This window comes from Vulpes vulpes, chromosome 12, assembly GCF_048418805.1.
Source record: "Vulpes vulpes isolate BD-2025 chromosome 12, VulVul3, whole genome shotgun sequence".
Lineage (NCBI taxonomy): Eukaryota > Metazoa > Chordata > Mammalia > Carnivora > Canidae > Vulpes > Vulpes vulpes.
The window spans coordinates 136,178,565-136,205,993 of NC_132791.1; the positions used below are offsets into that span (position 1 = coordinate 136,178,565).

The 27,429-nt window shown below is 41.7% G+C and overlaps 1 protein-coding gene across 2 annotated transcripts; it reads right to left on the reverse strand.

Annotated features, from left to right (window-relative positions):
* Positions 1–275: 275 nt before the first annotated feature.
* Positions 276–27,401, reverse strand: LOC112924897 (myosin-1). Of its 2 annotated transcripts, XM_072730361.1 has the most exons (41): positions 26,880–27,401; positions 26,596–26,626; positions 25,284–25,329; positions 24,504–24,727; positions 24,269–24,412; positions 23,999–24,155; positions 22,873–22,900; positions 21,979–22,093; positions 21,799–21,891; positions 21,606–21,669; positions 20,859–20,957; positions 20,664–20,767; positions 20,382–20,520; positions 20,083–20,201; positions 19,846–19,995; positions 17,768–17,938; positions 16,873–17,182; positions 16,706–16,776; positions 15,190–15,277; positions 14,990–15,107; positions 14,573–14,696; positions 14,354–14,490; positions 13,999–14,254; positions 11,443–11,685; positions 11,173–11,349; positions 10,205–10,350; positions 10,035–10,125; positions 9,563–9,952; positions 8,795–8,921; positions 7,484–7,602; positions 7,151–7,347; positions 5,463–5,646; positions 5,019–5,184; positions 4,806–4,930; positions 4,089–4,397; positions 3,798–4,001; positions 3,240–3,365; positions 2,979–3,149; positions 2,618–2,722; positions 2,408–2,503; positions 276–534 (listed from the first exon to the last, which is right to left on the reverse strand). In XM_072730361.1, the coding sequence occupies exons 4-41, from the start codon at positions 24,705–24,707 to the stop codon at positions 382–384; spliced, it is 5,820 nt and encodes a 1,939-aa protein (XP_072586462.1). In that variant the 5' UTR covers positions 24,708–24,727; positions 25,284–25,329; positions 26,596–26,626; positions 26,880–27,401; the 3' UTR covers positions 276–381. The 2 variants fall into 2 exon arrangements, with proteins under 2 accessions (XP_072586462.1, XP_025861298.1); XM_026005513.2 differs by lacking the exons at positions 26,596–26,626; positions 26,880–27,401 and adding an exon at positions 25,470–25,525.
* Between the last annotated feature and the right edge of the window lie 28 nt (positions 27,402–27,429).

Below are 27,429 nucleotides of genomic sequence, written 5' to 3' on the forward strand. Positions count from 1 at the left end.
CACCTGCTTCCCATAGAGGCAGGTGTGGCTTCGGGCACTTATTAACAGGGATTGGCCTGGCTGCTCCTGTCATGTTTTATTCTTGGTGACTAAATCCTGCTCTATAAGATAAAAGCCAAGATCTTTCTTTCTCTCTTTCTCTTTTCCTCCCTCCCTCCCTCCCTCCCTCCCTTCCTTCCTCTCTCTCTCTCTCTCTCTCTCTCTCTTTCTCTTTCTTTTCTTGATGCAGAAAAAAGATTAATTGACAATGTGGGAGGGAAAAAAGAGACGAGTTATTTGCGGATAAATTTTTTATCTGCAAAATACTGAAGTAGAAAACAGAGTGACAAAGATGTTCACATTTTGTGCATTTCTTTGGTCACTTTTTAGCATTTGGTTGAATCACTCTTCACTTATGATTTTCGTGTGAACCTCCCGGCTCTTCACCCGCAGCTTGTTGACCTGGGATTCGGCAATGTCAGCCCGCTCCTCGGCCTCCTCCAGCTCATGCTGGAGCTTGCGGAATTTGGAGAGGTTGACGTTGGATTGTTCCTCCTGAGAATGAATGGAGATGTGTTTAGGAGGGAGAAAGAGTTCAGAATTTCTAGTTTCTTAGATCAGTGGGTCTCCAGTTTCTTTTACTTAAAAATGCTTCACTCTAGTAAACCTTTTTTAAAAAAAAAAATGCTCTTGATTTTTTTTGTATTCTTCTCATCCTTCTTGAACTCATGGATAACAAAGGGGGACAGGTAACATTTGCCGACAACATTTCTAAAAGTTCTCCTGTTTAACATGTAAACATCTTAGAGCTACTACTAAATATATCATCTTTCCAGCCTCTTTTTTTAGCCCGGAGTCCAGTGAATGTAACCAAATCTTCTTAAAAAAAAAAAAAAAAAAACCCAAACCTAAAAACCTTCTAAAAAATCTATATCAAGCTAATAGCCTTCCTTGAATACAAATCATTGACCCTTGAGTATAAAATATTGCCACTTAATGCAGTGTAGAAATGGAACAAAACTTGTCTCTGAGAATAGTCCTTCAGTAGTCTTAGATTATGTTCAAACAGATAAGCAGTGAATATGGGAAGGCCAGTTGGGGTTTAGTCTTTAGTAATTGTCCTTTTCAAAAAGGCTTATTGACAACTGTCCAAAATATGGCATCAAAATTTAGAAATTAATAAAGCTTAGGATCACTAAATAATAGAGCATGAATAAAACTTCAGATCTTCCTGTTACACATGAGGGAAGTAGGGGCTAGAGACACATTAAGTCTCTCTCTCTCTCTCTCTCTCTCTCTCTCTCTATGTCCTCCTCACTCTTACTCCCTGCCCCAGATCTTAGGGGTCAGCAGAAAAATGAAAACCACTAACCAAGAGAGGAACCACTAATTTGTGATGAGTAGGTATATATATATCCATACTTACATACTTAGAAAATCAGTATTTATTATTTCAAATAAATCATAGGCTGGGGAAATGAGGTGAGGTAGAGTGCCAAGAATCTATTGGTTCAAACATGACCAAGACCATCTGAACTCCCAGCTTAACTGCTTTTAGTTGTCACCTTCACTTATGTAAATTATGGTCTTTCAAACAGTGTTCCCAGAAAAGAATTCTTGTTTCTTTCTTGCCCTGTGACTCTGTTCCTCCCTTAGTTCCCTGTTGTAGTCTTTGTTGCACCATTCATTTAGTCACTCAAACCATGAACTTGATGAATTATCCTTGATCTCCTGTCACCTTCCCAAGGCAACCTGTTAGCATATCCTATAGTTTCTCCTTCCAGAATGTATCTTGAATCTCTCCACTCTTCTCTCTCTGCTCCAGTACTGCCCCTAAGGCAAACCATGGGCCCACTGGAAAAGCCTCCTATAATGTCTCCCTGTCCCTGCCTGTGTTAGCAGACAATCCATTCTCCACCAAATAGCCAGAATATTCTATTTAAAAAGTATAGACCAGGGCATGACTGAGCAGTTTAGAACCCTCCTGGGGCTTCCCAGTGTCCCCATTGTACTTAGAATGTGATCCAGACTTCTTACCAGAGCCTAGAAGACCCTGTGATCGGCCTTCTCTCTCTCTCTCTCTCTCTCTCTCTCTCTCTCTCACACACACACACACACACACACACACACACACACACACACACATCAGCCACATCTCTACTGCTCTCTCCATTGTTCTTTCTGCTCGTTGAACTGGACTCTTGAACACTCAAAAGCATTGGGTTGCTCTTCCCCTTCCCAGGAACAGTTTCCCTGGCTCATCATGTTGTTGGTTGCTTCTCATTCTTCAGAATGTAGTTGACCCTTTTCCTTTGATCCTTCCTCATTGCACCCTCATTTCCTTACCTTTCATCCTTCCAACTAAGCTGGCTTGGCCATACCTAAGACCAGGGGGTTGTGTGGTCACTCCAGGGGCTTCTGAACTCACCGCTTCCTCAGCTTGTCTCTTGTAAGCTTTCACCTTCGCTTGCAGTTTATCCACCAGATCTTGGAGCCTGAGCACGTTCTTGCGGTCTTCCTCAGTCTGAAATAATATTTTGAAGAGTGAGCCCACGAAAGTACAAATGCTATCAACATTTTATTGTACATTAGCTTTTTATGCCACGCAGTGAAAACCTAGATAGGCCATTTTCCTTACCTGGTAAGTTAGTTCTTTCACTCTCCTCTCATGTTTGCGTAGACTCTTGACAGTTTCAACGTTGCGCTTCTGTTCACTTTCAACTTCTCCTTCAAGTTCACGGACCTACAAGAAGGTAAGCATTTTAAAAGTCATTTAATGTGATCTATTTGCTCAGTGGATTTCTGCTTCTTCCAATGACCTGTAGTGCTTCTTTTACCCTGTTTCATATATAATTTTGATGCACTTGTCTCATTGTCCTTGGGCAACAAGGAACATTTCTCATTTGTCTCTGCATGCCCCACTCATCCAGCAGTACAGGGTACTCAAAATACTGCAATGGGTTGAAATGAGGGAGAAATACACTGATCAGAAGACCCACCCTGGCCTCCAGTTTCTGGATCTGTTTCTTCCCGCCCTTCAGGGCCAGCTGCTCAGCCTCATCCAGACGATGCTGCAGGTCCTTCACCGTCTGCTCCAGGTTCTTCTTCATCCGCTCCAGGTGGGCGCTGGTGTCCTGTTCCTTCTTCAGCTCCTCGGCCATCATGGCCGCCTGATCAGCAATAAAACAAAACCAGTTGAGAAAGGGAAGCAAGCACATCGAGATTCAAGTTTGACCACCACCATGCTGCCCTCTGCTCACATCGGTGATGGCCTTCTTGGCCTTCTCCTCTGCATTGCGGGCTTCCTGGACGATGTCCTCCATCTCTCCTTGGATCTGGGAAATGTCTGTCTCCAGCTTCTTCTTGGTGTTGATCAGGCTAGTGTTCTGGTTAAAATATCAAATTTAGCAATATTTAGTACATGACAACAAAATTAACATACCAGATTTCTAATGAACTCAAAAACTAGTTAAGTTATTAGTGTCCCTCTGTGTTCCATAAATTATCTGAGATGACAGTGTATTTTTAAAAGACAGTCAGGGATGCCTGGATGGCTCAGGGGTTGAGGTCTGCCTTCGGCTCAGGGCATGATCCCAGAGTTCTGGGATCAAGTCCCACATCGGGCTCTCTGCATGGAGCCTGCTTAAGTCAAGTCTGGATGTCAAAGTATAGTATAAGTATTGTTAATACACAAATATTAAATGTTTTAAGTTTTACCATTCATGAAACATTGTGAATATATTTTTAGATAATGCTAAGATATGAGCAGGGATTTCATTTTCATCCTTTTGTGTTTTTCACTATTATGTTATGCTCACCTGAGTGTGGAGGAGCTGGACGCGCTCACTGGCATCCAGGAGCTCCTGTTCTGCGATTTTCCTGCTCCTCTCCGTCTGCTCCAGAGTGGCCCTCAGCTCCTCAATCTCAGCCTGCAGCAGGTTGGCTCTGCGCTCCACCATGGCCAGCTGCTCCTTCAGGTCCTCCTGGCCCCGAAGGGCATCATCCAGGTGGATCTGGGTGTCCTGGGGAATGAGTCATCATTGAGATACCTCGTTCTCAGGGCTGTGGTCACCCCAGTCACCTTGAGGCCCTCTTTTGAACCCACTTACTTTGAGGATGCCTTGGGTATTTCTGTAGTTCCTCAGGGCCTCTGCAGCCATGCGGTTGGCATGGTTCAGCTGGATTTCCATCTCATTGAGGTCTCCCTCCATCTTCTTCTTGAGCCTGATGGCGTCATTCCTGCTCCTGATCTCGGCATCCAGGGTGCTCTGCATTGACTCCACGACCCTGATGTGGTTTCTCTTCAACTGGTCAATTTCCTCATCCTTTTCTGCGATTTTCCTGTCAATCTCAGACTTGACTTGGTTCAGCTCCAGCTGGATGCGCAGAATCTTTCCCTCTTCATGTTCAAGAGATGCCTTCATGACAGCAAGAGGTGATATTAGTGGGGAATGGAAGTTTATAGTATTCTAGAAATATGAGTTCTTGCTCTTGTGCTGCCATAACACATCTTTATGCCATTGTTCTGGAGATTTCTACAGTATGTTGTTTATTTTATATATTTTTATGTCCCTGGCTAGATAGTGCCTGTGAGGGTGGGGACCTTAACTTATTCTTTTTATTCATCTTTGGTTTTTTCAGTGTCTAGCACAGTTCCTGACATACAAGTGTGGTAGTTGCACACATGGTCAGTTCTCCATCCTCATACTGAGTACAGAGTCAGAACTACTTTTCTTTTCTCTTAATTCAAGAATTCATCGATTTTTGCATGCAGTGGACTCTAATTCCTCTTGCAATTGTTTTAGAATGCACAATAAAATGTCTACCTCTGCCTCCTCTAAAGCAGCCTGAAGTTCAGTCTTTTCCTGTTCCACTTGTTTCTTTATCTTCTCCAGTTCATGGATGCGTTTCCCTCCTTCTGCAATCTGCTCAGTGAGGTCAGAAATCTCCTCTGTTGGTGAAGAAAAATATAAAAATTTGTTCAGTAGGGGAAAACATTTTTCAAATGCTTTGTTTAAGAAAAGGTGAAGTGTACTCACGTTGCAAGTTCTTATTTTCCCGCTTCAGGGTTTCAAGTTGGTCTAAAGATTCCTCATAAGCATTCTTAATCTTAAACAGCTCTGTGCTAAGGGAACGGGACTCCTTTTGGGAAGCTTCAAGTTCAGCATGAGTTTCTTCATACTTCTGTTTCCATTCTGCCAGGATCTGAGGGGCAAAGAATGGTCCAGAAATTTAATAGATAATGCTTGATGGGATGGACACCATCTATTCTGGCACCTGTCAGAGTGGAAATGATCTGAGACTGACAAAAAGTTATGAATGAGAAGAGTAGAAACCACAGGTGTTGTCACCATCCACTGCTGGCCATGGAGCAGGAGTTACTGAGAACAGCCCTTAGGGAGTTTGAATAAGGCACACTGAGGGTAACAGGCTGGCTTTCATTGTGAGCTGAGTACAGAAGCAGAGGCTACTACATGAGTTACCTTGTCGAAGTTCCTCTGCTTTTTGTCCAGGGCGGCACAGGCTGCATTGGTTCTCTCTACGTCAATCATGAGGTCCTCCACCTCATTCTGGAGCCGCTGCTTTGTCTTCTCCAGGGAAGCACATTTGGCATTCACAGCTTCTACATGCTCCTCAGCATCCTGTAGACGCTGGGCCAGCTTCTTTCTAAAAAGTGAAATAAGGACAAGAGAAGTGAACAGCCATTGGCAGAATTGGATGTTTCGAAATAGGTGCAAAAGAGTGATTTCCATAGCCAGACTCCTAATACTACTTTTCCAGGTTGTTTTGTAGGGCCAGGTTTGTATTAACCCATTCCCACTCTTCTACAAACTAAATACTGAAAACAGACCAAATTTTAGCATCACCATACTTCATAGTCTGGTTTCAAGGCCACCTGTGATCAGCCTAAGCCCACATTTTACCCATCACGGTGACTAGTTTATTCTTCCTCTTTAGAATAATAATAATATCTGCCTTGAATTACTGTTGTTTATGTCTTATCTCCACTGAATTTTCATCTCTAGAGGGTAGAGTGTATGTCTTGCTAATCTTTGTTTTCTTGTAGACTGTCACACAGTGTAAGTGCTCAAACATTGGATGAATTGAATTCAAATGAGTGAATTCAACTTCAAATCAAATATACTTGAGTTTGTCTAATCAAGTCCCATATTTTTTGTGGCTGTTTATTAATCATTTAATAAAAATAAACTTTTCCAAATTGGCATCAACTTTGTTTTGTGAGCTCCACTCAGACTCTCTTCTAAGGCATCTGCCCACCGTGATTCCAACTACATGGTTGTACAGGAGTCACAGGATAAACAACTAGATCTCTCCCAAAATATCCTGTTGAATGAGTAGGTTTCTTCCAGTCCAGATTCTCTGTCTTTATAGTTCTGTCTTGAACTGCTGATAGCACTGAATATTTGGTCCTGTGTGAAACTATGTGTTTCCTTTCTTATTGCAGAATTTATGCTTCTTTTTAGTCTTTAACAATATATGCCTTTGTTTCCCTACAAATAGCCATGTGTTTACATCTCTGAAGGATAAGCTATGTTCTGAAGCCTGATTACTTTTCCCTTACACACCTAATACCTGGGCTGATTTTCCCATTAATGGCTGAGAGGGAAGAGAGGCACAGGAGAGGCACAGGAGAGTACAATTAACCCTTACTTTGTCTACACCTTTGTAGACAGAATGATGTCAAAAGTTCCTCTTTTTAGAAATGGTCCTGTGCAGCCCAGGTGGCTCAGCGGTTTAGCACTGCCTTCGGCCTGGGGTGTGGTCCTGGAGACCCAGGATTGAGTCCCACGTCGGGCTCCCTGCATGGAGCTTGCTTCCCCCTCTGCAGGGAGAAGCCTGTGTCTGTTCCTCTGTGTGTGTGTGTGTGTGTGTCTCTCATGAATAAATAAATAAAATCTTTATAAAAAAGAAATGGTCCTTCAGCTGCCTCTTGCCTTAGGTGCTTTCTCTTTCTGCCCTCTAGCTTGATTTCTTTAACTGCAGCACCTAGAGTGGTTGCTTGTATTGTATTGGTTTATGTCTGTGCATGTTTTTTCCTTAGTTTTAAAATTTGTTTGGGGGAATAATGGATATTTTCCCATACAGTGCTTATGACAGATGCACTTTGTTTAACAGAGATATTTGAATTTCAGCTAGGACTAGGACATACTTGGCCTCCTCCAGCTCCTCTGTGCGCTGGATGGCGTCCGTCTCATATTTGGTCCTCCACTGGGCCACCTCACTGTTGGCCTTGGACATTGCCCTCTGCAGCTCGGCCTTGCCCTCCTGCTCCTCCTCATACTGTTCCCGCAGCAGGTCACAGTCGTGGCGGGCTGATTGCAGGGCATGAGCCAGAGCACTCTTGGCCTAAAAATATAGAGATCAGAGACTTAATTTGATATCTTTAAAAGGACATTTAGTCCCTATAGGTCATCAGAAGAAAATCTGTAGAAGTAAGCGAAATACAACCTCAAAAATAAGGACAGTGACAAGTAGGGTTTACCTTTATCTCCTCTTCAAGCTGCCTTTTCAGTTCCTCTATCTGCTGTGTGAATGCTTGTTTGCCCCTGGAGAGCTGAGAAACTAATGAGTCCTTTTCATCTAGCTGGCGTGAATATTCACCTGTTAAGACCAAGATAGAGCAAACTCAACCTCACTTTGGAAATCAGAGCTCTGGATTAAAAACTGGAGCAGGGAAAGGGAGTGGAGTTTGAAACACATTGGAGAGTACAGATTACAGGAAGCTACCAACCTCCACTTCAAATCTGATGGACAGATCTACATAAAAATGAGAAGTATGGAAAGCTTTGAGGCTGATTACATAGTTATGAGTAACACAAAATATTTTGGAGGATATTTAAGATTGTTACAGTAGAAATTGGTCAAGAAGCATATAAAAATGTTAATACTTAACAAGAATCACAGCTTTCTTTTTTCCATACCATTAAATTCTAGAAGGATCTTAGAAAAGAGACTACAAGGAGCAATTCGATTCTTTGAGAATACAGATTTTCTTTTTCCATGAAGTGCATTAACTACCCGTACAACAATAGTAAAAGCCTGACTTTGAACTTTGTCCTAGAAAGAATAATATTTGAATGAATATAAGAGAGTTAAGTGGTTCTCCAACACTTTGATCTGCCTATTACTTTAAAAGCCCAGATGACTCATAAAATAATTTCCATCTTGTTACCGCCTACTTGGGGAGGTAGAACTTTGGTAAAAAATTGAATGGATTGATTAAGGGACAGAGTAAATGCAGAGACTCTCCAATTTGGATGGTCAAAGCTCCACAAACATCACTTAAGTCTCCTGGGCTGGGTTGTAGTGCTGAATATTTCTCTGCGTGACTGTGCAAACTAGCAGCAATTGGCCAGACTTCAGGAGGAGAAGTGAAGTAAGCATTCCTGGATAATCATTTCATCACTGACATAGTCTGTCATCTATAAAATGTGGATTACATTACACAGACCGTTGAGGGTAATAAAGTAATAAATATCTTGTGCAGGCATTTTGAAAAGTGCAAAGAAATACTGTGAAGCAACACTTTTAATTTGCTAACTTTGACGGAAAAATCTACTGTAAAATGTGTAAAAACAAAAGAGCCTAGATATCCTTAATGAAAGTCACAACTAAGAAAAAAAAAAGAAAGTAGTCCATGCCAGCAGTCAGTGATGTATTCATAGTAGTGGTGGCAAGTACCTCCCAGGGGGGCAATAAAATGTGACCTCAATAGGTCAGTGCAGCGTTTTTCAGCAAATTAAGCATCCACAGGAAATTTGTCATTCAAGGTCAACTCTGGTAAGTGGCCCACCTGATTCTGTCTGCAGACGTGCTCTTTGAGCCGTCAGGTCATTGATTAGCCGTTGCTGCTCCTCTTCCTTGGTCTTAAGTTCACTCACCTGATCTTCTAGAGTGCGACACATCTTTTCAAGGTTCCCCTACATTAAAAAAGTAGTAGAAGGCATCTCAAGCAAGTATTTGGACCACAGGAATTTTCCATAATCCAAGTATTCCATAGGGGCTGGGACACTTATGTGTTTTGAAAATACACTATCTTTACAAACAAAAACTACAGAGGCCTCAGATTGTGAAGGAAAGAATAACAAATGCCATAGTCTACCCATGCTACCAATATACTGCTTTGTGAATTAAGTCTTCACTCAGTTGGCTTATCCTTGATATGAGAATAATGATACTTGCTTCAATTCTTGAGATTTTTTTTTTGAGAAACAAATTATGTATTTGTGCTTAAGGGGAAAGAAAAACAGAAGCCTCATCAAGGTGAGCAGTTTTTAAAATCCCAAAATGTATAGTTGAGTTGTGTGTGGTTTTTTTGTGTGTGTTTTTGTTTTTGTTTTTGTTTGGAAGAGCTTAACTTTCTGCTCTACTGTTCTGTGTATGTGGCTGTTCTCACAACAAAGAGTGAGCACTTTGCCCATCACACCCGAGGTGCCCCTTGCTCTGGCCTGTCTCCTGCTTGTACTGCTTATAGTCTCCTCCTGCCAGTTACTAAGGAATTGTGAGCAGCTCACTCACACCTGTCTCAGAAATCTCTTTAAGACTTAAACCATGATTATACCTTGGCTTTGGAGACAGTCTCCATGTTACTGGCAAGGTCATCAATCTCCATCTTCATCTCGCTCTTCTCCTTCTCCAGCTTCTGCTTGACCCTCTGCAGGTTGTCTATCTGCTCCCCGAGCTCGGCCACACTGTCCGCGTGCTTCTTTCTCAGGGTAGCCGCTGTGGCTTCGTGCTGCAGGGTGGCCTCCTCCAGGTCCCTGCGCATCTTCTGGAACTCGGCCTCCCGCTTCTTGTTCATCTCAATCTGGGCAGATGTGGCCCCGCCAGCTTCTTCCAGGCGCTCACTGATCTCCTCCAGTTCCCGGGAGAGGTCAGAGCGCTGCTTCTCTGCTTTGGCCCTGGAGGCGCGCTCTGCCTCGATTTCCTCCTCCAGCTCCTCGATGCGGGCCTGGGAGTGACACATGGACATTAATGCTGACTCACGGCAGCTTTGATTCCTGTAATGCGCAGAAGTGGAGGCTCTTCCTCACCTGTAACTCCTTGATCTTTTTCTGTAGCTGCATTGCTAGAGCCTGCTCATCCTCAATTTTGCTTTGCAAATTGCTCATTTCAAACTCTTTCCTGTTAAAAGAGTACTTTATGTCAGTCACAGATATAATAAAAGTAATTTCCCCATGGAAGTTTTGTCCTCACTGCTTACTTTTTGAGTTTCTCATCAAGTTGCTGTTTGTCATTTTCGATATCCATTGTGGATTCTTGAGCCAATTTTAGGTCTCCCTCTAGTTTCCTCTTTGCTCTTTCTAGATCCATTCGGATTTTCTTTTCTTGTTCCAAGGATCCTTCAAGCTGAAAATTAATAAGGCATGAATACAGTTCCTGGAACGTTACCATCCTTTACCCCAGGTTGGACTTGTAAACATTTAACTCCTATCTAATCAGCACCTTATATTGATTTTTCTCTGCATTAGACAAATTTGCCCCACGCATTCCATTCTCTTTGCTGCTTACCTAGTCCAAAGAGTCATCATTTAAAATGTGAACCATACCTCATTACCATATGATTACAGTAAACTCCTGGGGAGATGTCATGCCTTCTGAATTTCCCCACTGGAAGCCATGGTGATCATTGCTTCACCACACCATAGCAACATTTCTAAACCATGACTTTTGTCAGTTCCTCCCTTACTGAGACATTTTCAGTGGGTTCTCTATTTGATATTAGATCACATCTAAAGCTGAATTCATCTTCTGCATCCCTTATTCGGAATTCCCTTTCTCCCTGTGACAGGAAACCTTACGAATATTTACTACTTCTTTGCCCTTGCTGTGCTCCCTGCTTAGAGCACTCTATTTCTTCCCATAGCCATTTGCTTTATGAGCCCAGCCAAGATCCTTTTTGTTTTTGCAGCTTTTCTTGGCAAACACAATAACCTCCCTTTTCCCTAATTCTTTTTACCCATATTATCTGTTACCTACAACTTTCTTTATTGATTTTTTTTTTTTTTTTACTCCATAGGTGTCCATCTTAGACCTTATAACAGGGATGATATCCTACACCACTTATTCATTGAAAGCTCTTGAAAAGTACTCATTACATCAAAAGAATGTAAGCTCAGGCTTACTTAGTTATTAAATTAAAAATTATCTTTTACATGATGTTAGGCTTACATCATCTACTTGTTGTTCAAGCTTGATTTTAGCTTTGGTCAGGGTGTTGACTTTGTCCTCTTCTGCCTGCAGGTCATCCAGGGTCTGCTGGTGGGCCTCTTGGAGGGCCTTCTTCTCCTTGGTCAGCTTTGCGATGGTTTCATCCAGGCCTGCCATCTCTTCTGTGAGGTTTTTCACCTTAAAAAATTAAAAAAGAAATGATACCTGCTCTAAAGCAGCTTACTAGGGGGGGCAGAATCTCTTTGTGGTGGAACAGAATATGTTTCATACCTTGTTCTCTGTGGCATGCTTCTCCTTTTCAACCTTGGCCAGGGTCAGCTCAAGGTCGTCAATATCTTTCTTGAGCTCTGAACACTCATCTTCCAGTTTCCTCTTCTTGGCCGTCAGCTCAGCATTGATCTCCTCCTCATCCTCTGCTCTCTCAGTCACCTCCTTGATCTTGGCCTCCAGCTGGATTTTGGTTTTAATCAGCTGGTCACATCTCTCTTCTGCATCAGCCAAGCTATCTGCTTCCTGAAAAGGGATAATAGATACTTTTAGATTTTAGTTCTCAGGACACTTTAACATTTCACTAATATTTTGAAACCAAACAAATAAATCATGCTTTAAAGCCTTAGGTTAAGATTTATAAGCTTTTCCTCATCTAACAGATATTTATTGTGCGCTTATTATGGCACTGCAGGTTTTTTTTAAAGGAATTTAACTCAGGGTTTCTGTTGAAATTATCTTACGGTTCTGTTTGCTAATGATGTAGTTCAGGATATACTGTCCCCAAATATGGCACCTTGGCATATTGTGTACCATAAACTGAAGGACTTTGAGAAAATGGCAGAAACAGGAAGTCCACTCTGACCTCCTCCACTCGCCTTTCTTCCCTGAAACAAGTCATTAAACTCCCATGTGAAAAGTACCCTCCCTGTACTAGGAGGAAAGAAGGAAGACATTCTTATCACCAGAGATGAGAGTTAGGGGCTGAGAAGGCTACATAAACAAACCTTGTTAAACTAACCTTTATCTTTCTTAGTTACTTCTTCAACATTTACTATCCTTAGCTCAAACCCCTTTGTCTTGTCAATTCTTTACAAATCTATTGTTTGTCTAAAAGATATACAAGCTTCCTGCTCTGCTTACTTCTTTGGGACTTCAGTCTCTTGTGAAGGCTCCCTTGTACATGTAAAAATTCAGAAAATATGCATACTTCTTCTGTTAATCAGTTTTTTAATTTTCAAACCCAGTGCCTGGGGGGTTGAACGGTTAGGTGTCTGCCTTCAGCCCAGGGCGTGATTCTGGAGTCCTGGGATCAAGTCCCGCATTGGGCTCCCTGCATGGAGCCTGCTTCTCCCTCTGCCTGTGTCTCTGCCTCTCTCTCTCTCTCTCTCTCTCTCTCTCTGTGTCTCTCATGAATAAATAAGTAAAATCTAAAAAAAAAAAAAAAAACAGAAAAACAGCCAGGGACCTTAAGAGGGCCCAGGAAAACTTTTTCCTCTCATGCATGATGTCATCTATATTTAATGTGTTGGTATATGATATCAGATCAGTCACCTTTCTTTATTTAATATTTATTTCCAAAACCGCTTAGTGTATGAAAAACAAAATGGTTGGCTATCCAGCTGGTTGCTCAGAGGGAGGAATGATACTAGGAAAGTGACTTAAAGGGAAGATGATCCTACAAAGTAGCTAGGAATTACAGGGAACACATGGAAGAAAAAAGGGGAACCAAACATGTTCAAAGGTGGTGTGTAGAAAAGTAGCAAGCACGTTTCTCAGGAGAAGGAACAGGAGTTGGAATAGAAACTCTGCAGGGGCATAGGCCATGTCTCCTGCTTCAGGTTATATCCCTAGTGCTTAGAATGTCCTTATATTGTTATTAAATGTGGATAGTTGAGAGAATGATGCCGAAAAGAAGTCATACTTTTCTCAGAGAGACCAAATTTAGATATACCCTACAGTTATCCACTGGTTCTCCAAGGTGTGATGAACTTGTCCTCAATTTGGAAACCCCTGTTGTACATGAACTACAGGGAAAGTCACAATGCCAACCTAGGTATGTACAGATAGTTCATCTGTCTTTAAATTTTCTAGTTGAGTGTCCCAAGCCAATACCCACTGGACCAATATCGATTTGCTTCTGAATTCAGGGGACTGCAAGGTCACTCTCAGGATTTAGGTTATTGGTCTCAGTAGCATACTGAAAGTCTTTTGTCATCTGAGTCACATAAGTGAGTTAGACAGTGGTAGTTAATCGGATATTTCTTTCCCCAATCTTCTGAATGTTTGTTGGGATGTCAGAATAAGAATATCAACCCCAACTCATGCTTTGCTTAAAAACTGACACTATCTGTAGAAAGTATTGCCATTATCCTTGCAGTGACTCTATTCTTTCAGGTACTGGAGAGTTTCTAAAGACAGAGTTGAGATGAAGTTGCCAGTTGGTTTCATATTGGCTTCAAGTTGATGTATTTTCATCACAACGTGTCCTCCCTTTTCTCTGTGAATATCGTTGTTTTTTCACTGGTCTTATTTGCTTTTTTCAGTAGAGAGAATCTTATGGAACAAAGATCACCTCACTTTTTTGCCTGCGTTTTGCTGGGAAAAACAATAGCAGGAAAGGGGAAGTGCTTTTGTTTTTTTCCTTTTCAACAGCAAGAGATCCTATCACAGTGCTTGGTAGTAATGTTGTGTCTGGGATTGTGTAGAACTTCTGAGGAGTTATGAATTAGGAAATATTTAGGAAAGATTGATAGTCCCTTAGTGAGACCTTTTTCCAGCAGCCACTGAACTGAAATATTAGCATCTGATTACAAAAAAATGGGCTCTGATACTCACAGCTTGGACCTGAAGCTGCAGGTCATTTTTCTCTTGCATGAGAGCAACCATTTTCTCTTCTAGCTCTTTCCTTTTGGCCTCAGCTTTTGCAAGGCTTTCTTTGGTCTTCTCAAACTCTTCCTTCATGTTGGCCATCTCCTTTTCTGTTTCCGCACTCTTGAGGAGTGGCTTGATCTTGAAATACAGCTTCATCCAGGGCCAGTGCTTGACATTCATGAAAGCACGGACGTTGTACTGGATGCAGAAGATGGACTCTCTGTGATAGGAGCAGAAGTGGTCAAAGTCAGGTTCCAACAGGAAGCAGAGTTAGAAGGGCCTAAGCTGAGGGGGCTCAGTAGAGTATCTCTATTAATACCTTCTCTCCACCATCTTCTGGTACTCCACTCTTGCCAAGAACCCTCTGCACCTGGCCTGGGTTCGGGTAATCAGCTGGGCTAGCTTGTCATCTCGCATCTCCTCTAGGAGCCCCAGAAGACCAGCTTTGAAAAAGACCTGTGTGTTGGAAGAGTTGCAGATCAGACTATACATAAACTTCACTGGGACACAGATAGTATCAGACTTTAGAGACTGTTACCTTGGTGTGACCAAATTTATACTGGGTGTGGTCCACATCGATGGACCCAAGGAGCTTCTCAGAAGCTTTCTTGCTGTCAATGAACTGTCCTTCTGGGATAGCACTTGCATTTAATACCTTGTATCTGTTTAGGCCAAACAAATAAATGATAGACCTGTTGTCACCAAGACATCTGCTACCCTTATTAGAGAAACAACATAGCCTTTGGGTAGTCTAGCAAACATAAATAAGAAATCATATCCATATCTTTATTCTCTGTATATTCAAAGGGTGTCAAACTTTGGTATGTCAATACAGTCTGTTAAATGTGTTTCTATTTTCTTCATTTATAATAGAAAGTATAAAGGATTTTTCCATCGAAAACACTAAAATGAGTAAAAGAAGCTCTTAAAATAATTTGCAGTGAGAGAGTCTGACCTCTGCTTGAAGTCTGCATAAAGGATCCTGCTTGGGAACCCCTTCCTGCAGATGCGGATCCCTTCCAGCACACCATTACACCGCAGCTGATGCAGGACAAGTTCATGCTCCATGGCCCCTAAGAGGAAGAGTACACATGCCTTATTTCATGGTCTAAATCAAACATCTTGGAACTTGTTTGGGCATCAGAAGCGTCTTACCTGGTGTTTTGGTTTCATTGGGGATGATGCACCGTACAAAGTGGGGGTGAGTGCTCCTCAGATTGGTCATCAGCTTATTCAAATTCTCCTGTGGAATTTATGAATATTGTTTTAAAACTGCACTGTTTTCATATGTTCATATTTACAGACATAACCATTGTGACATCTGTGACATAGGCTCAATTCTAACAGTATGTAATTATAGTATCCACTAATATCTAATTCATACACTATTTGAGTTATATCCAGATTTGAAATTGAGAAGAGTTATTTCTGAAATTTTCACATTCCCAAAATGTCCTCTTTCCTGTTTTTTGTGCATTATAAACATATTTTTCTATGAGTCGTTGAAGTGGTTGTTTACTGCTGCTGAATTTCCTAGCATGTGTTGTAGATTGAATATGATATTCTAAATGTGGGGAAATATTCTACCCATATTCTTTTGTCTAGAATGTGATCTGGCTTTATCAGTAATTCAGTGTCTTCTTCCAAATCTCTCATTTCTTCCTTTACCCTGCTTTCAATGGTATCTGCTTCTCTATTGCATTTGTATTCCTTATAGTAACTACAGAGCTTTGTCCTCCTGCTCATTCCACAGAAAGTCACCTTGTAGTGCCTCCCTCTGGGAACTGGCAAAAAACCAACAGCCATGCTATGAAGTGTGAGAAGTGTTCCAAGTTGTGGAAACCCTTGTTTTTCAGAATAACTAAAGCTCCCATTGTTACAGATGGGATTGTCCAAAGAAAAGTAAATTTTCCTTCAAGAGCTGTTTCTTATCACATCTAGTTTTTTATGTATTTATTTTTTTGTTTAGAATCAGCCTCAGGGCACCTGGGTGGCTCAGCCAGTTAAGTGATTGCCTTCCGCTCAGGTCATGATCCCAGGATACTGGGATTGAGCCCGCATCAGGCTCCCCACTTGACAAGGAGTCTGCTTCTCCCTCTCCCTCTGCTGTTCCCCTTGCTTGTGCTGTCAGTCTCTCTCTCTCTCTCTCTCTCTCTCTCTCTCTCTCTCTTTCCCCCCCTCTCTTTCTCTCTCTCTCAAGTAAATAAAAATCTTTTAAAAAAAGAAATCAGCCTCCAATTCCTGACACTGATCTTCTGTCTTCAGCTTTCAAAATCCACTCATTTCAGTTCTGAACTAGGATACACTTAAGCACATATATCATTTGGAGGCTCCCACACTTCCAGCAAATCCCGTGTTTTGCCTAGTCCTGTCCCGGTAGAACCTTCTAAATGTCAAATGACCTTATTTCCTGGACCCCAGATTTAACTTTACCATCTGATGCTGATTTCTGCAATCCACTTTCATCCCTCTCTCCCAACACCTTGTCTCCTATATACTGAGCTGTTTCTTCCAGACAACCCCAAACTAAGACTGTCCTACCACCACCACCTGACCTGTCTCTGAATTATATCCAGTTCTGGAACACTTGCAAGATAACTTCCCTTCCCCAACAAATACAGGAGAATTTAAATTCCCGAATCTAATAAGACAGAGCAAAGGAAGTTTGTACCCTGAAGAGAGCAGACACGGTCTGGAAAGAAGAACCCTTCTTCTTGCCGCCTTTCTTGCCACCACCAGCCTCTAAGGGGGGCAGAGAGAGCACAAGCAATCATAGTATAAGCTTTCTCAGTGTATGTTTTATACATCAGGTAATGGATGACTTCTTTTGGAATGTACCTGCTTCAGCAGTTGCTGACCCAGAGAAGAGGTAAGCTAGAGTCTTCATTGCAGACTTCTGGTATAGCCCGACAACAGTCTCGTTCAGGGGGTCCTTGTTCTTGTCAAGCCAGCCAGCAATGTTGTAGTCCACAGTACCTGCGTAGTGGATCAGTGAGAAGTGTGCCTCAACCTTGCCTTTGGCAGGCTTGGGTTTCTGGAAATTGTTGGACTTCCCAAGGTGCTGTTCATATAGCTTGTTCTTGAAGGAGGTGTCTGTGGCCTTGGGGAACATGCACTCCTCTTCCAGGATGGAGAAGATCCCCATGGGCTGAAAGGATGAAAAAAAACAAATGCCTTTGAATTTTGTCTCTTGTAGAAATATGTGACATCATGATCATATTTGAGTAAATTCATCCTTTAATTTCTTAGTTAATGAAAACTCACCCCTTGGGTTAGAAGTCACTAATTAAGGAAATATTTATTGCGTGCTTGTTGAAATTCAGGTGCTGTGTCAGGCTCAGTAATGCAGTGGCCAGGGAGAAGAATGAAGGTCATGCTTTCCTGGAGTTTATGTATAGTCCCACAGCTCCACAGCCCTGTTTCTCCAAGTGTGACTTGCAAACTGGTTGCATCAGAAACACTTGGTGGAAATTCAGATTCCAAGGCTCCATCCCATACTTATTAAAAAGTTTTTCTAGCAGTGAGATTTAAATATAAGTCCTTGCATTGTGAACTGTTGGGAAATAGAGAGTTCTGGATGCTAGAGAAAATACTCACTCTCCTTTTACCAGAATATCTCCTCAGAGTTAGCAAAAGAAGTTTTCCTGATTTTGTTTACACGTAGAAATCTTTTTTTTTTTCTCTTAAATACTGTTCAGCAGTATAACCTGTGACCTGAAAAAAGCAAACAAACCTTCTCAATGAGCTCGATGCAGGCAGCCAGGTCCATTCCGAAGTCGATGAACTCCCACTCAATGCCCTCCTTCTTGTACTCCTCCTGCTCCAGCACGAACATGTGGTGGTTGAAGAACTGTTGCAGTTTCTCGTTGGTGAAGTTGATGCACAGCTGCTCCAGGCTGTTGAACTAAGTAGAAAATACAAATTAACTTTGATCTTTTAATAAAAAGCTTGTCTTCGAAAAGGGCTTTCCTTAGTTGGTGACCTGATTACCGTCTTAGGATGGTGTGACTCTCTCCACCCGAGGCAGGCCCCTTTCTCCTTCCTGCGTTTTTCATGGCTATAGACAAAGACTTGTCCCCACCCTTGTTGGAAGTATCTCTTAAATGGGAATAATTAGTATCTGCGTGATGCTTTCCTATGCAATAAAACCATTGTTTGGTTTTTACAGTGTCTACTTTTGTTGATCAGAGGTTTCTTAGAAATCTGCCTCTTTATGATGATGTTGTATGGCTAGACAAGTTTCCCGCATCTGAGCCATTGTGGTCTATATATTATGAATAATCAGGACTAAAAATTCAATAGCTAGCATTTGTTGAACATGTGCCATGTACTAGACACTGTGCTAAGTGCTTTGTATAAATTGTTGCAGTTAATTCTCACAGCCACCTTTCCACTATGGTCCTGTTTGCCCATTTCATGGATGAGAGAACTCTCTTAGTGAGATGAAGTAACTGTGCAAGAGTCTTCTAAGGGGGTGTGGCAGGGCACCAGGCTTTGACATCCAGAGCCAGCGGCTGTAGCCACACTCAGAACTTGAGCAGGTCTGCTTTGCTTCACTGTTCACGACACCCAGAAAGAAACAGTTGGGGATGCTCTTGCCTAAGAGCAGTATCACTAGACATGGAAGTCAAGGGGTGCTGCACCATGGAGGAACCTTGCCAACATGCTAAGCGAAGAAAGCCAGGCACAAAGGACTACATACTGTATGATTCCATTTATATGAACTGTCCAGAATAGGCAAATCCACAGACACAGAAAGCAGATGAGTGGTTGCTGGCCGGGGGCTGGGGAAGGTGGAAACAGGATATGACTGCTTAGTGGGAATGGGGTTTCTTGTTGGGGTGATGAATGGGTTCTAAAATCAATTGTCATGATGGTTGCATATATCTGTAAATATACTAAGAACCATCAAATTAAGTACTTAAGTGAATTGGATGTTGCATGAATTATATATCAATAAAGTGATTATTTTAAAAACTCAAATTGGTTGCAAATTTGCACTGTCTTTAGTTTTCTTATTTGAAAATGTGAATTGCTCTTCCTCTTCCTTCTGGGTGCCATAGTATTCCTCTCTGCCCTCGTGAGCTTGGGAATTTCTGGAAATGCTCTTGTCCCTCAAAGTCAGAAAATGTCCTTCAGTGTCTGTGAGTTTACTCAGAAAAGTGTAGAAATGTGACCTGTGGATCAGACACATTTGAGATACTATCTCATATCCTCATATCTTTTTTTTTTTATCCTCATATCTTCTGTAACCTTGTGTGCTAAGTTATAGGGGAGGTTTTCTTTCATAGGCAGATGATTTGGAGTTACTCTAAAATGCCATCTCCATCCTCTATCCCTGGATATTGAAGAGCAGACAGGAATCCTACAGCTTGTCTTTGAATTTGTCACTGCCTTTCCTACCACCATCTTGGCTGCCATTACCTGTCTCTTCACCTGCTCTATCATTTACTGCATGCCCACTGTGTGCTGAGACTGTGCTCGGGGCTTTCAATTCAGACATCCTGTAACTGGCAGAAAGACCTTGGGAGTGGATATGCTCTCTGAGGTGGTAGGGCTTCACCTACAGGTCTTCATTGAGTGTGAACCCAATGATCAGTAGAACACCATTCCCAATTCTCCACAAAGTCACACAGGGAAGAACTGGACTTCTGTCCCCCTGCAAGGTTCATGCCCTCTCATGGACTTTTGGTCTTCTTTCCTGTGTCAACTTGGTTTGTAGTGCAGCTCTTTTTCATAGACCTTTTCCAATACTGACTGCAGCAGCAAGATTTTTAAACTTTTTTTGCTACAAAGTTTCTGCTAACTCACATCAAAGATCTCAAAGCCGGCAATGTCCAGGACCCCGATGAAGTACTGCCTGGGCTGCTTGGTGTCCAGCTGCTGGTTGATGCGGGTGACCATCCACAGGAACATCTTCTCGTAGACGGCCTTGGCCAGAGCGCCCACCGCATTGTACACCTTCATGGACAGAATGGATTGTTGACGTACCAAAGACATGCTGAGGTGGCCTGGGATGTGTGTCATTCATTGAGGTCACGCACTCACCTGCTGCACAGTCTGGCCTTTGGTGACAAACTCGTTGCCGACCTTGACCCTGGGGTAGCAGAGGGCTTTGAGCAGGTCCGCAGAGTTCAGGTTCTGGAGATAGGCCGCCTTGTCAGCGACTGTAAAGACACAATTCAGGCACCCCACATGACCCACTGTGGGCTCCCCAATTCATCAGGGCAGAATGGTGAGTAAACCATTTTATAGAAAGTCTCTGTGGTGGTGAATTTGCATACATTCATCAGAAGCTCAACTGTAAAGACGACATGAATTTAGAATGAGCTTTTTGTCTATATTACCTTCAGTGCCATCTGGCTCTGCCTGCTCCTCCCGCTGCTTCTGCTTGAATTTCATGTTCCCGTAATGCATCACAGCTCCCGTGAGCTTGTAGATGGAGACTCTTTCATCAGAGGTGAAGCCCAGGATGTCAATGGCACTCTACCAGGAGAGGTGACAGAAGGGCAGAAGATAGTAATTTATTTAGGAAAGTTTATGCCATACCATTAACCATGCCTATAAAGGGCTGTTATTGTCATTCCCGTACATAATGGATTTTTAAAAACACTGTATATGTAACTTACATCTGTGGCCATCAGCTCCTCTTGGTCATCAATGCTGGGGACTGTGATCTCCCCTTGACTGACGAAGGCATAGTCATATGGGTTGGTGGTGATCAGGAGCATTTCTGGGTACACACAATTCAGGGTATATGTTTTACATTGGAAATTGTTAATATAACATAACCTTCTAGCTTGCAAATTTAAGCTCCTTCTTACCGATTAGGTCTGGCTTCTTGTTAGACATGATCTGGTAAAAAATGTGGTAGCTTCTTTCCGCTTTCAGCTGGAAAGTAACTCTAGACTTCTCTAGAAGATCTGGAATACAAAGTAGACACGGGTCAGGGGGAAAAAACCATGAAGTTCCTGAAGTGATTTTGGAATTTGGGATGATTAACTAAAAAATCTCACGAGATCCAGCTGAGATTTCAGCTGAATATTCATATAAGTTACCACATTTTGAGCTCTACAAACACTATTGCAGTTTCTCTTACCACCTCTAGAAAAAAACTGAAGTACGCCTAGCTGGAGACATAGACATTTCTCATGTAGAATGTCCTTGACATTTGTGATATAATTGTTTCTAGCGAACCCATCCCTCCCCAGGGTCTTTTCTCACTTTATAATAGAGGGACCACTACGAGTAATGTTTATCAGGCTAGGAAGCAATCACATATTCTCAACCAGGAGGCAACTCATTTACCCTAGTGTTAGTGTTTTCTCAGAGAAAGTTGAAATCCATTCTAAAGCTGGAATTCTTCAGACAAGCCCAGTGGCTCCTGGCAGTTCTCACTAAATCATTAGGCTCATGGCTGGGGATAAAGCACACTGTGGGCTATGGATGAGACTGCATTAACCACAGGCATGTTTGGCAGGAGACTGGTGTTTCACAGGCTCCAGGCTCAACAGGAGTTGCAAAATGTTCCTCCAGACCATCATTTGTCATTTTCGGGTTCTGTTACTTACATGTTTCAATATCTGCAGAAGCCAGCTTCCCTGTGGTACCAAAGTGGATTCTAATGAATTTACCCTTGAAAAGAGAAAGATTATTTAGTATTAAAAAGTTGAAGCACACAGAAGGATGCAACTGAAATAATTCAGACATGCTATCTCTGGCATGTAAGGGCTGAGAAGATCCCTCTGTGACCAGGAGACTTACAAAGCGAGAGGAATTGTCATTCCTCACAGTCTTGGCGTTGCCAAAGGCCTCCAGTAGGGGGTTGGCACTGATGATCTGATCTTCAAGGGTCCCCTGCACAGGCAAAGAGCAACCCTCATTTCTGGGGCTCCAGACTCCTGAGAGCCCAAGAGTCTTGAGCCCCTAGAGCCCCAGACCCACCTGTATTTTGCCAGAAGTAACTTCCTCCTTCTTCTTGTCCCCAGTGACTGCAATTGTTGCAAAGTACTGGATGACACGCTTCGTGTTCACGGTCTTCCCCGCACCAGATTCTCCTCTGTCAAAGAGAGACAAAACATACGTGAGGAACTAAGCTATGCAGCAAATTAAAGTACTTCCATCATCAGCGTTTACTACCTTATGCATCTTTCTTTATATGTCTTTGTCAACTTTCTCCTAGCTCTTTCTCTTCAGCCTACTATAGCTCATAATATTTCTGTTGCTTTGCACTGACAAGAAGCAGGGAAGTTGATTCAACACACATTTCTTGAATGCTTAAAATGTGCCAGGCTCTCTTTTAGGTGCTGTGGCCTGGGTGTGAGGGGTCCAAAAGGTAGCCACCCAACAACTATGTGGGAAATGAGATAGTAAAAAAACAAAAAACAAAAAACAAAAAACAAACAAAAAAAAAACACACAATGTATATGTTCTTTAGTTTCCTTAAAGACATGGCTCAAGTGAAGTCTTTGAAGGACTAGACATTTCTCAAGTAGGCCTTAAAAATAGGCCACTGGGGAAATTCCCAAAAAGCTCAATGTTCAGAAGGCTGTATGTTGTTCACTGCCGTGTATTGGGTTCTGGCTATGCACAGATTTTACATCTCTTAACTCTCAGAAAAGTTCTGGACCGCTTTTAAAACTGGACTAGCAAATGACAAATTTGGGGCATTGTTAATTTACATTCAGATGCAGTCTGAGCCCTATAACAGTACAAGCAGTGTCCAGCTCCAGACTGATCAGCCATTGCTTCAGTATGGGAGCATTAATTAATTTCTTTTGGTTTGTCTTTTCCTAATGTGAATAAAATACTAATATGTCCCAGAATAGTAATACATACGTGATTAAGATGGACTGATTCTCCCGATCTAGAAGAAAAACAGTGGACAATCAACATCACACCAGTTACTCAAACAGAACTTTCTATAGGGAAACACCTTGGGTGTTAAGTATAAATATTGTGTCATTTTAAATGGAGACTGAAATATATTATTGTAAAGTTATATATGATATTATTCTTAAACCTCTTAAGTAGAAGAGAAACATAAAATGTTGTTATATCTTAAATTCCTTAAGTCCCCATAGTACATGTACCCTTCTGGTTTAAAATAGAGCAGTATTTTCTAAAGCCAGACACATTCTTTAGTTGTCAGCCATGGATTTCAGTAGCATACGATCCGCTGATTTCTGCATAGAACTGAAAAATGGAAAATACATGAAGGGTTTGACTGTAGTTTAATAGGTTTAAATAGTGTTCATCAAGCCAAGGTTGATATTTAGGTTTTAAATGAGTCAATTGGCCTCACAAAGAAAAAAAAATCTTATTTCCACAGCTTGCAACCCTAACTCTGATCAGGCTTTCCAAAAGTATACCATCAGGTCAAAGAAAGATCAGATAAGGAAGGTGCCTCAATCAATCAAAATAAAAATCCTTCTAAGAGGGGAGAAAACAGCAACCTTGTTTTCTGTACATGTAGCCCCCAAATATCATCTTCATTCAAAGAGAGAATATCTTCTATGAGATGGTTTCTGATGACTTTAGACCTAACAATACTCCTAAAAGCATCAAATTTGTAGTCAACAAGAAAATTAAGCACAAAGGGACTGAACATATAGTTTTCATGTCTATTCAGACAATGTGAGCCCACTGTTACTTAATCATAACCATTGTTACTTCCATCTATACCAGAAATTACGTATTTCCAAGATGAAAATTATAAGCAACTTAAGATAAATAGGAATGGAGCAGTAGCATGGCCTAGTAAAATCATGGAGGTCGAGTCTGGAGAGCTAAAATTTCATTACAGCTTTGATGGCATGTACACCTGTGTGCTTTAGTTACCTCTTCTGTACATCCTGGGGGGTGAGGGGGTAGATTATATTATCTCTGAAGTCCTGTTTAGCTTTAGCACTTTGTGATTATAGGTGATAACATAATTTGTATGACAAACACTTGGGCCACTCACCTGTCAGCATGAACTGATAGGCATTGTCAGAGATGGAGAAGATGTGGGGCGGGGCCTCCTGGCGCTTCTTGCCTCTGTAGGCCGTCACCACCTCTGCGTTGTACACTGGCAGCCACTTGTAGGGGTTGACAGTGACACAGAACAGACCTGAGTAGGTCTAGACCAAAAAGAAAAAGAAGGGAATATAATGATTTCATGAGGATTTTAATAACCTGCTTTTCAAAACTCTTAACCATCTGCATGAGCAGAAGGCCATGAGAGTGAACTCACGTAGATCATCCAGGCTGCATAACGCTCTTTGAGGTTGTACAGCACAGCAGGCTCGTGCAGGTGAGTCATCATGGCCATGTCTTCGATCTTGTCATACTTGGGAGGGTTCATGGGGAAGACTTGGTCATCTTTCACCGTCAGAGTCTGGTAAACAGGGAGGACAACCATTTATGTCAATTGTGAGATCATACAAAAATACTGATCAAATGTGGCCAGCTCCAGGGACTCTACTCACCGCTCCCGCTTCGGTCTTCACTGTCACTTTCCCTCCTTCTCTGCTCTGGACAGTCCCTTTCACAAAAGATTCTTTGGGCTCCGCCACAAAGACTGATGTCTTGGCATCAAAGGGCCTATTCTGGGCCTCAATGCGCTCCTTTTCAGACTTTCGGAGGTATGGAGCTGCCTCCCCGAAAATGGCCATTTCCTGGTCTGAACTCATGGCTGCTGAACTCACAGGTCCTAGAGGAGATGAAGCATTTCACATTAGAGACTGTGGACTGTCATGTGTATCAGTAAGTCTCCAGATATTGGTGATGATACCTCATGGAAAACCCACTATTTAGCAATGGGCAAGGTAACTTTCCGCAAGTTTTTAAGAGGTTTAAGGAAGTTCTTTCCTAGGTACCTTCTTTTTCTTATTTGTTAGGTATCATGTTTACCAATGATTCTAATAGCAGCATACCTTTTTTAAAATCAAATTTGAGATTTTTAGCAAGAGAATCTTATTGCAGATTTTTCCCCCTACAGAATGTTAATATTCTGTTAACAAGCCAACAAGTCCATTAGCAGTTTTCTTGTGAAGATGTCACCTCGCCAATGCTTGCATCCGGAATGAGTCTATGTGCATTGTTCTGAAGGCAAGCCCTCCTTCCCTGTCTCCCTAGCACCGTTTCCTGAAGTACAGTTATTAGGTATTTACTGAGACCAGCACTTTCTGAAAGGTTGCTAAGTGACACAGATCCATCCCAGAGGCTCTCATATTCTTCTCCAGGGACTGGTTAAGTCCAAATCTTACCTTGTTAGCAAGTGAGAAGATGTAGCCTGGTTCTCTCTAGACAGTTCTGTGAAAGAGAAGGGAAAAGCACTTGAGTAGTTAGCCAAAGGCACCCACAAAATCCCCTCTGTGGCATGGCTGGCTATTGTAAACAGAAGGCAACAAAAGCCATGGATATAAAATGTGCAGTATCCCAAGGAGCAGTACCAGAGCTAGCAGCTGCAGCTGACACGGGGCAGCGTGGCCAGTGTCCCTCTTGAAACCCATTGCCTGGTCCTGCTTACTTTGGAGCTTTTTAAAGCAGGGCGAGTCAGCCTCATTCCAAGGGCTCTTATTCTCATACCATAATTTTGACAGATTTGGCTTTTTCCCTTGTCTTTAGTATTTCTCAAAGACTTACTATAAAATATTATTATGTTTTCTTGCTTTATTACTGAAATTCTCATAGAAATTTCACAAAACTTTCTTTTCAAGATCCATTCATCTCTTGTCACTTTAATATTCATTAATCCTGTCAATAATGTTCATAGGCAGGACCCCTGGGTGGCTCAGTGATTCAGTGTCTATCTTTGACTCAGGTTGTGATCCTGGGGTCCTCGGATCGAGTCCCACATCAGGTTCCCCGAGGGAGCCTGCTTCTCCCTCTGCCTATGTCTCTGCCTCTCTCTGTGTCTTTCATGAATAAATAAATAAAATCTCAAAAAAATGATCATAGGCAATTTATTTAATAATAATAAAGGTATTTTTCCAGAAAAACTCAAAACACTTTTGTGAACCTTTCTACATTTTCCCATCCAAACTATTTGGATAACTCAAAATACTTTGTCTTGCTGAAGATTCTTACAGTCATTTTTCATAGCATTTAAATATTTTTTGCACTTTATGGACTGTGAAAGAACATGCAGATTTAAGCCACTTTTCCAAGGCAAGGACTCAGTTCATTCAGACATCATCTCAGGGTTTTATATGTTATATGATGCAGAGGAAAATCTGTAGTATAGGAAATTTACATTTTCTCTATAAATGAATAATAACACCAAAATGTTGTATTGCATATTGTAACTCAGTTATTTAAAAGACAGACCACAGTGCCAGAAATAGGAAAAATGTGTATAAAACTCCTCAAGACTCTTGAGAAAGCATTTTCATGTATTGCAGAGGACATAAATTAATGAGAATCAGTTTCTAAAGTCCCTCTCAGAATTTTTCAAGAGAAGCATGATCAGCCATGAAATTAAAATGCTTTCATTTTATAACCCCTGAGCACTCTCCAAACACCATAGAAGATTTCTTGCACCCTGTAAAGAATGAGGAAAAAAAATTGGTATCTTACCTTAGAGATGCAACCTGGAAGTGGATTGGAACTGTAGAAAAAAAAAAAAAAAGCGCAAATTTCTTCTGGTTAAACTCTAGCCATTCTCAATAATACCATAATTCTTAAGTGAGAATCAGGAAATGACTGGGAACACGAAAACATCTAATTAAAATTGCTACGGAGTAAGTTGGTGCTTCAGTGGAAGGGCTGCCAGAGGCAGTGGGAGCCAGGATGTGTGACATGCAGGCAGCCAGATATCACTTACTGTCCTCAGACAGAGCCCTGTCCTCACACACACTTACCTTGAAGCTTTATGAGGAAAGACAAGCCATACCCATTCCAAGGGTACTTTTATAGGGTCAAATATGGAAAACATGTAGCCTCCTCCTCTTTCTTAGAACATTTTTGGCAAAACCTGTTTTTGGCAATGAAGGTCTCCAAGCATAATTCCCCTCATATTAAAGATGTTTGGATATAATTAGAAGTATTTCCTCTCACATTTGGTTAAGTATATGAATCAATCTCCTATAAATAATTTGAGAGGTTGGCAATCTGAAAGCAATCTGGCCTTGGAATAATGTAAGGTGTTGTTTCAAAGACAGCTATGTTCTTCAGTCCCCAGAATTTGTTGCTGGCTGTTCTGTATTACAGTCGCCCGTGTGAAGTCTTTTCAATTGCCTGCACCATTGCAGATATTAGACTAGGAAGAGAAGCTGCCGTTGTTTACCAGCATGTTAGGAAAAGATTGTTCACTCCTCCCCAGAAGGCATGGATTTCTTTGTTGTTGTTTTTGGGTTTTTTTTTTTTTCAACTTATTGTGCTTTGTCGAGGGTGCTTGGAAACGTGATTTTA

What these genes read in the sequence shown, in the direction of transcription:
- LOC112924897 (XM_072730361.1), bottom strand. Translation starts at nt 24,707, where the DNA reads ATGAGTTCAGACCAGGAAATGGCCATTTTCGGGGAGGCAGCTCCATAC. An exon ending in TTCTGCAGATATTGAAACAT is followed by an intron (nt 20,958 to 21,605) that starts GTAAGTAACAGA and finishes TTTGTATTCCAG; the next exon opens with ATCTTCTAGAGAAGTCTAGA. An exon ending in GTCAGCAACTGCTGAAGCAG is followed by an intron (nt 16,777 to 16,872) that starts GTACATTCCAAA and finishes TGCCCCCCTTAG; the next exon opens with AGGCTGGTGGTGGCAAGAAA.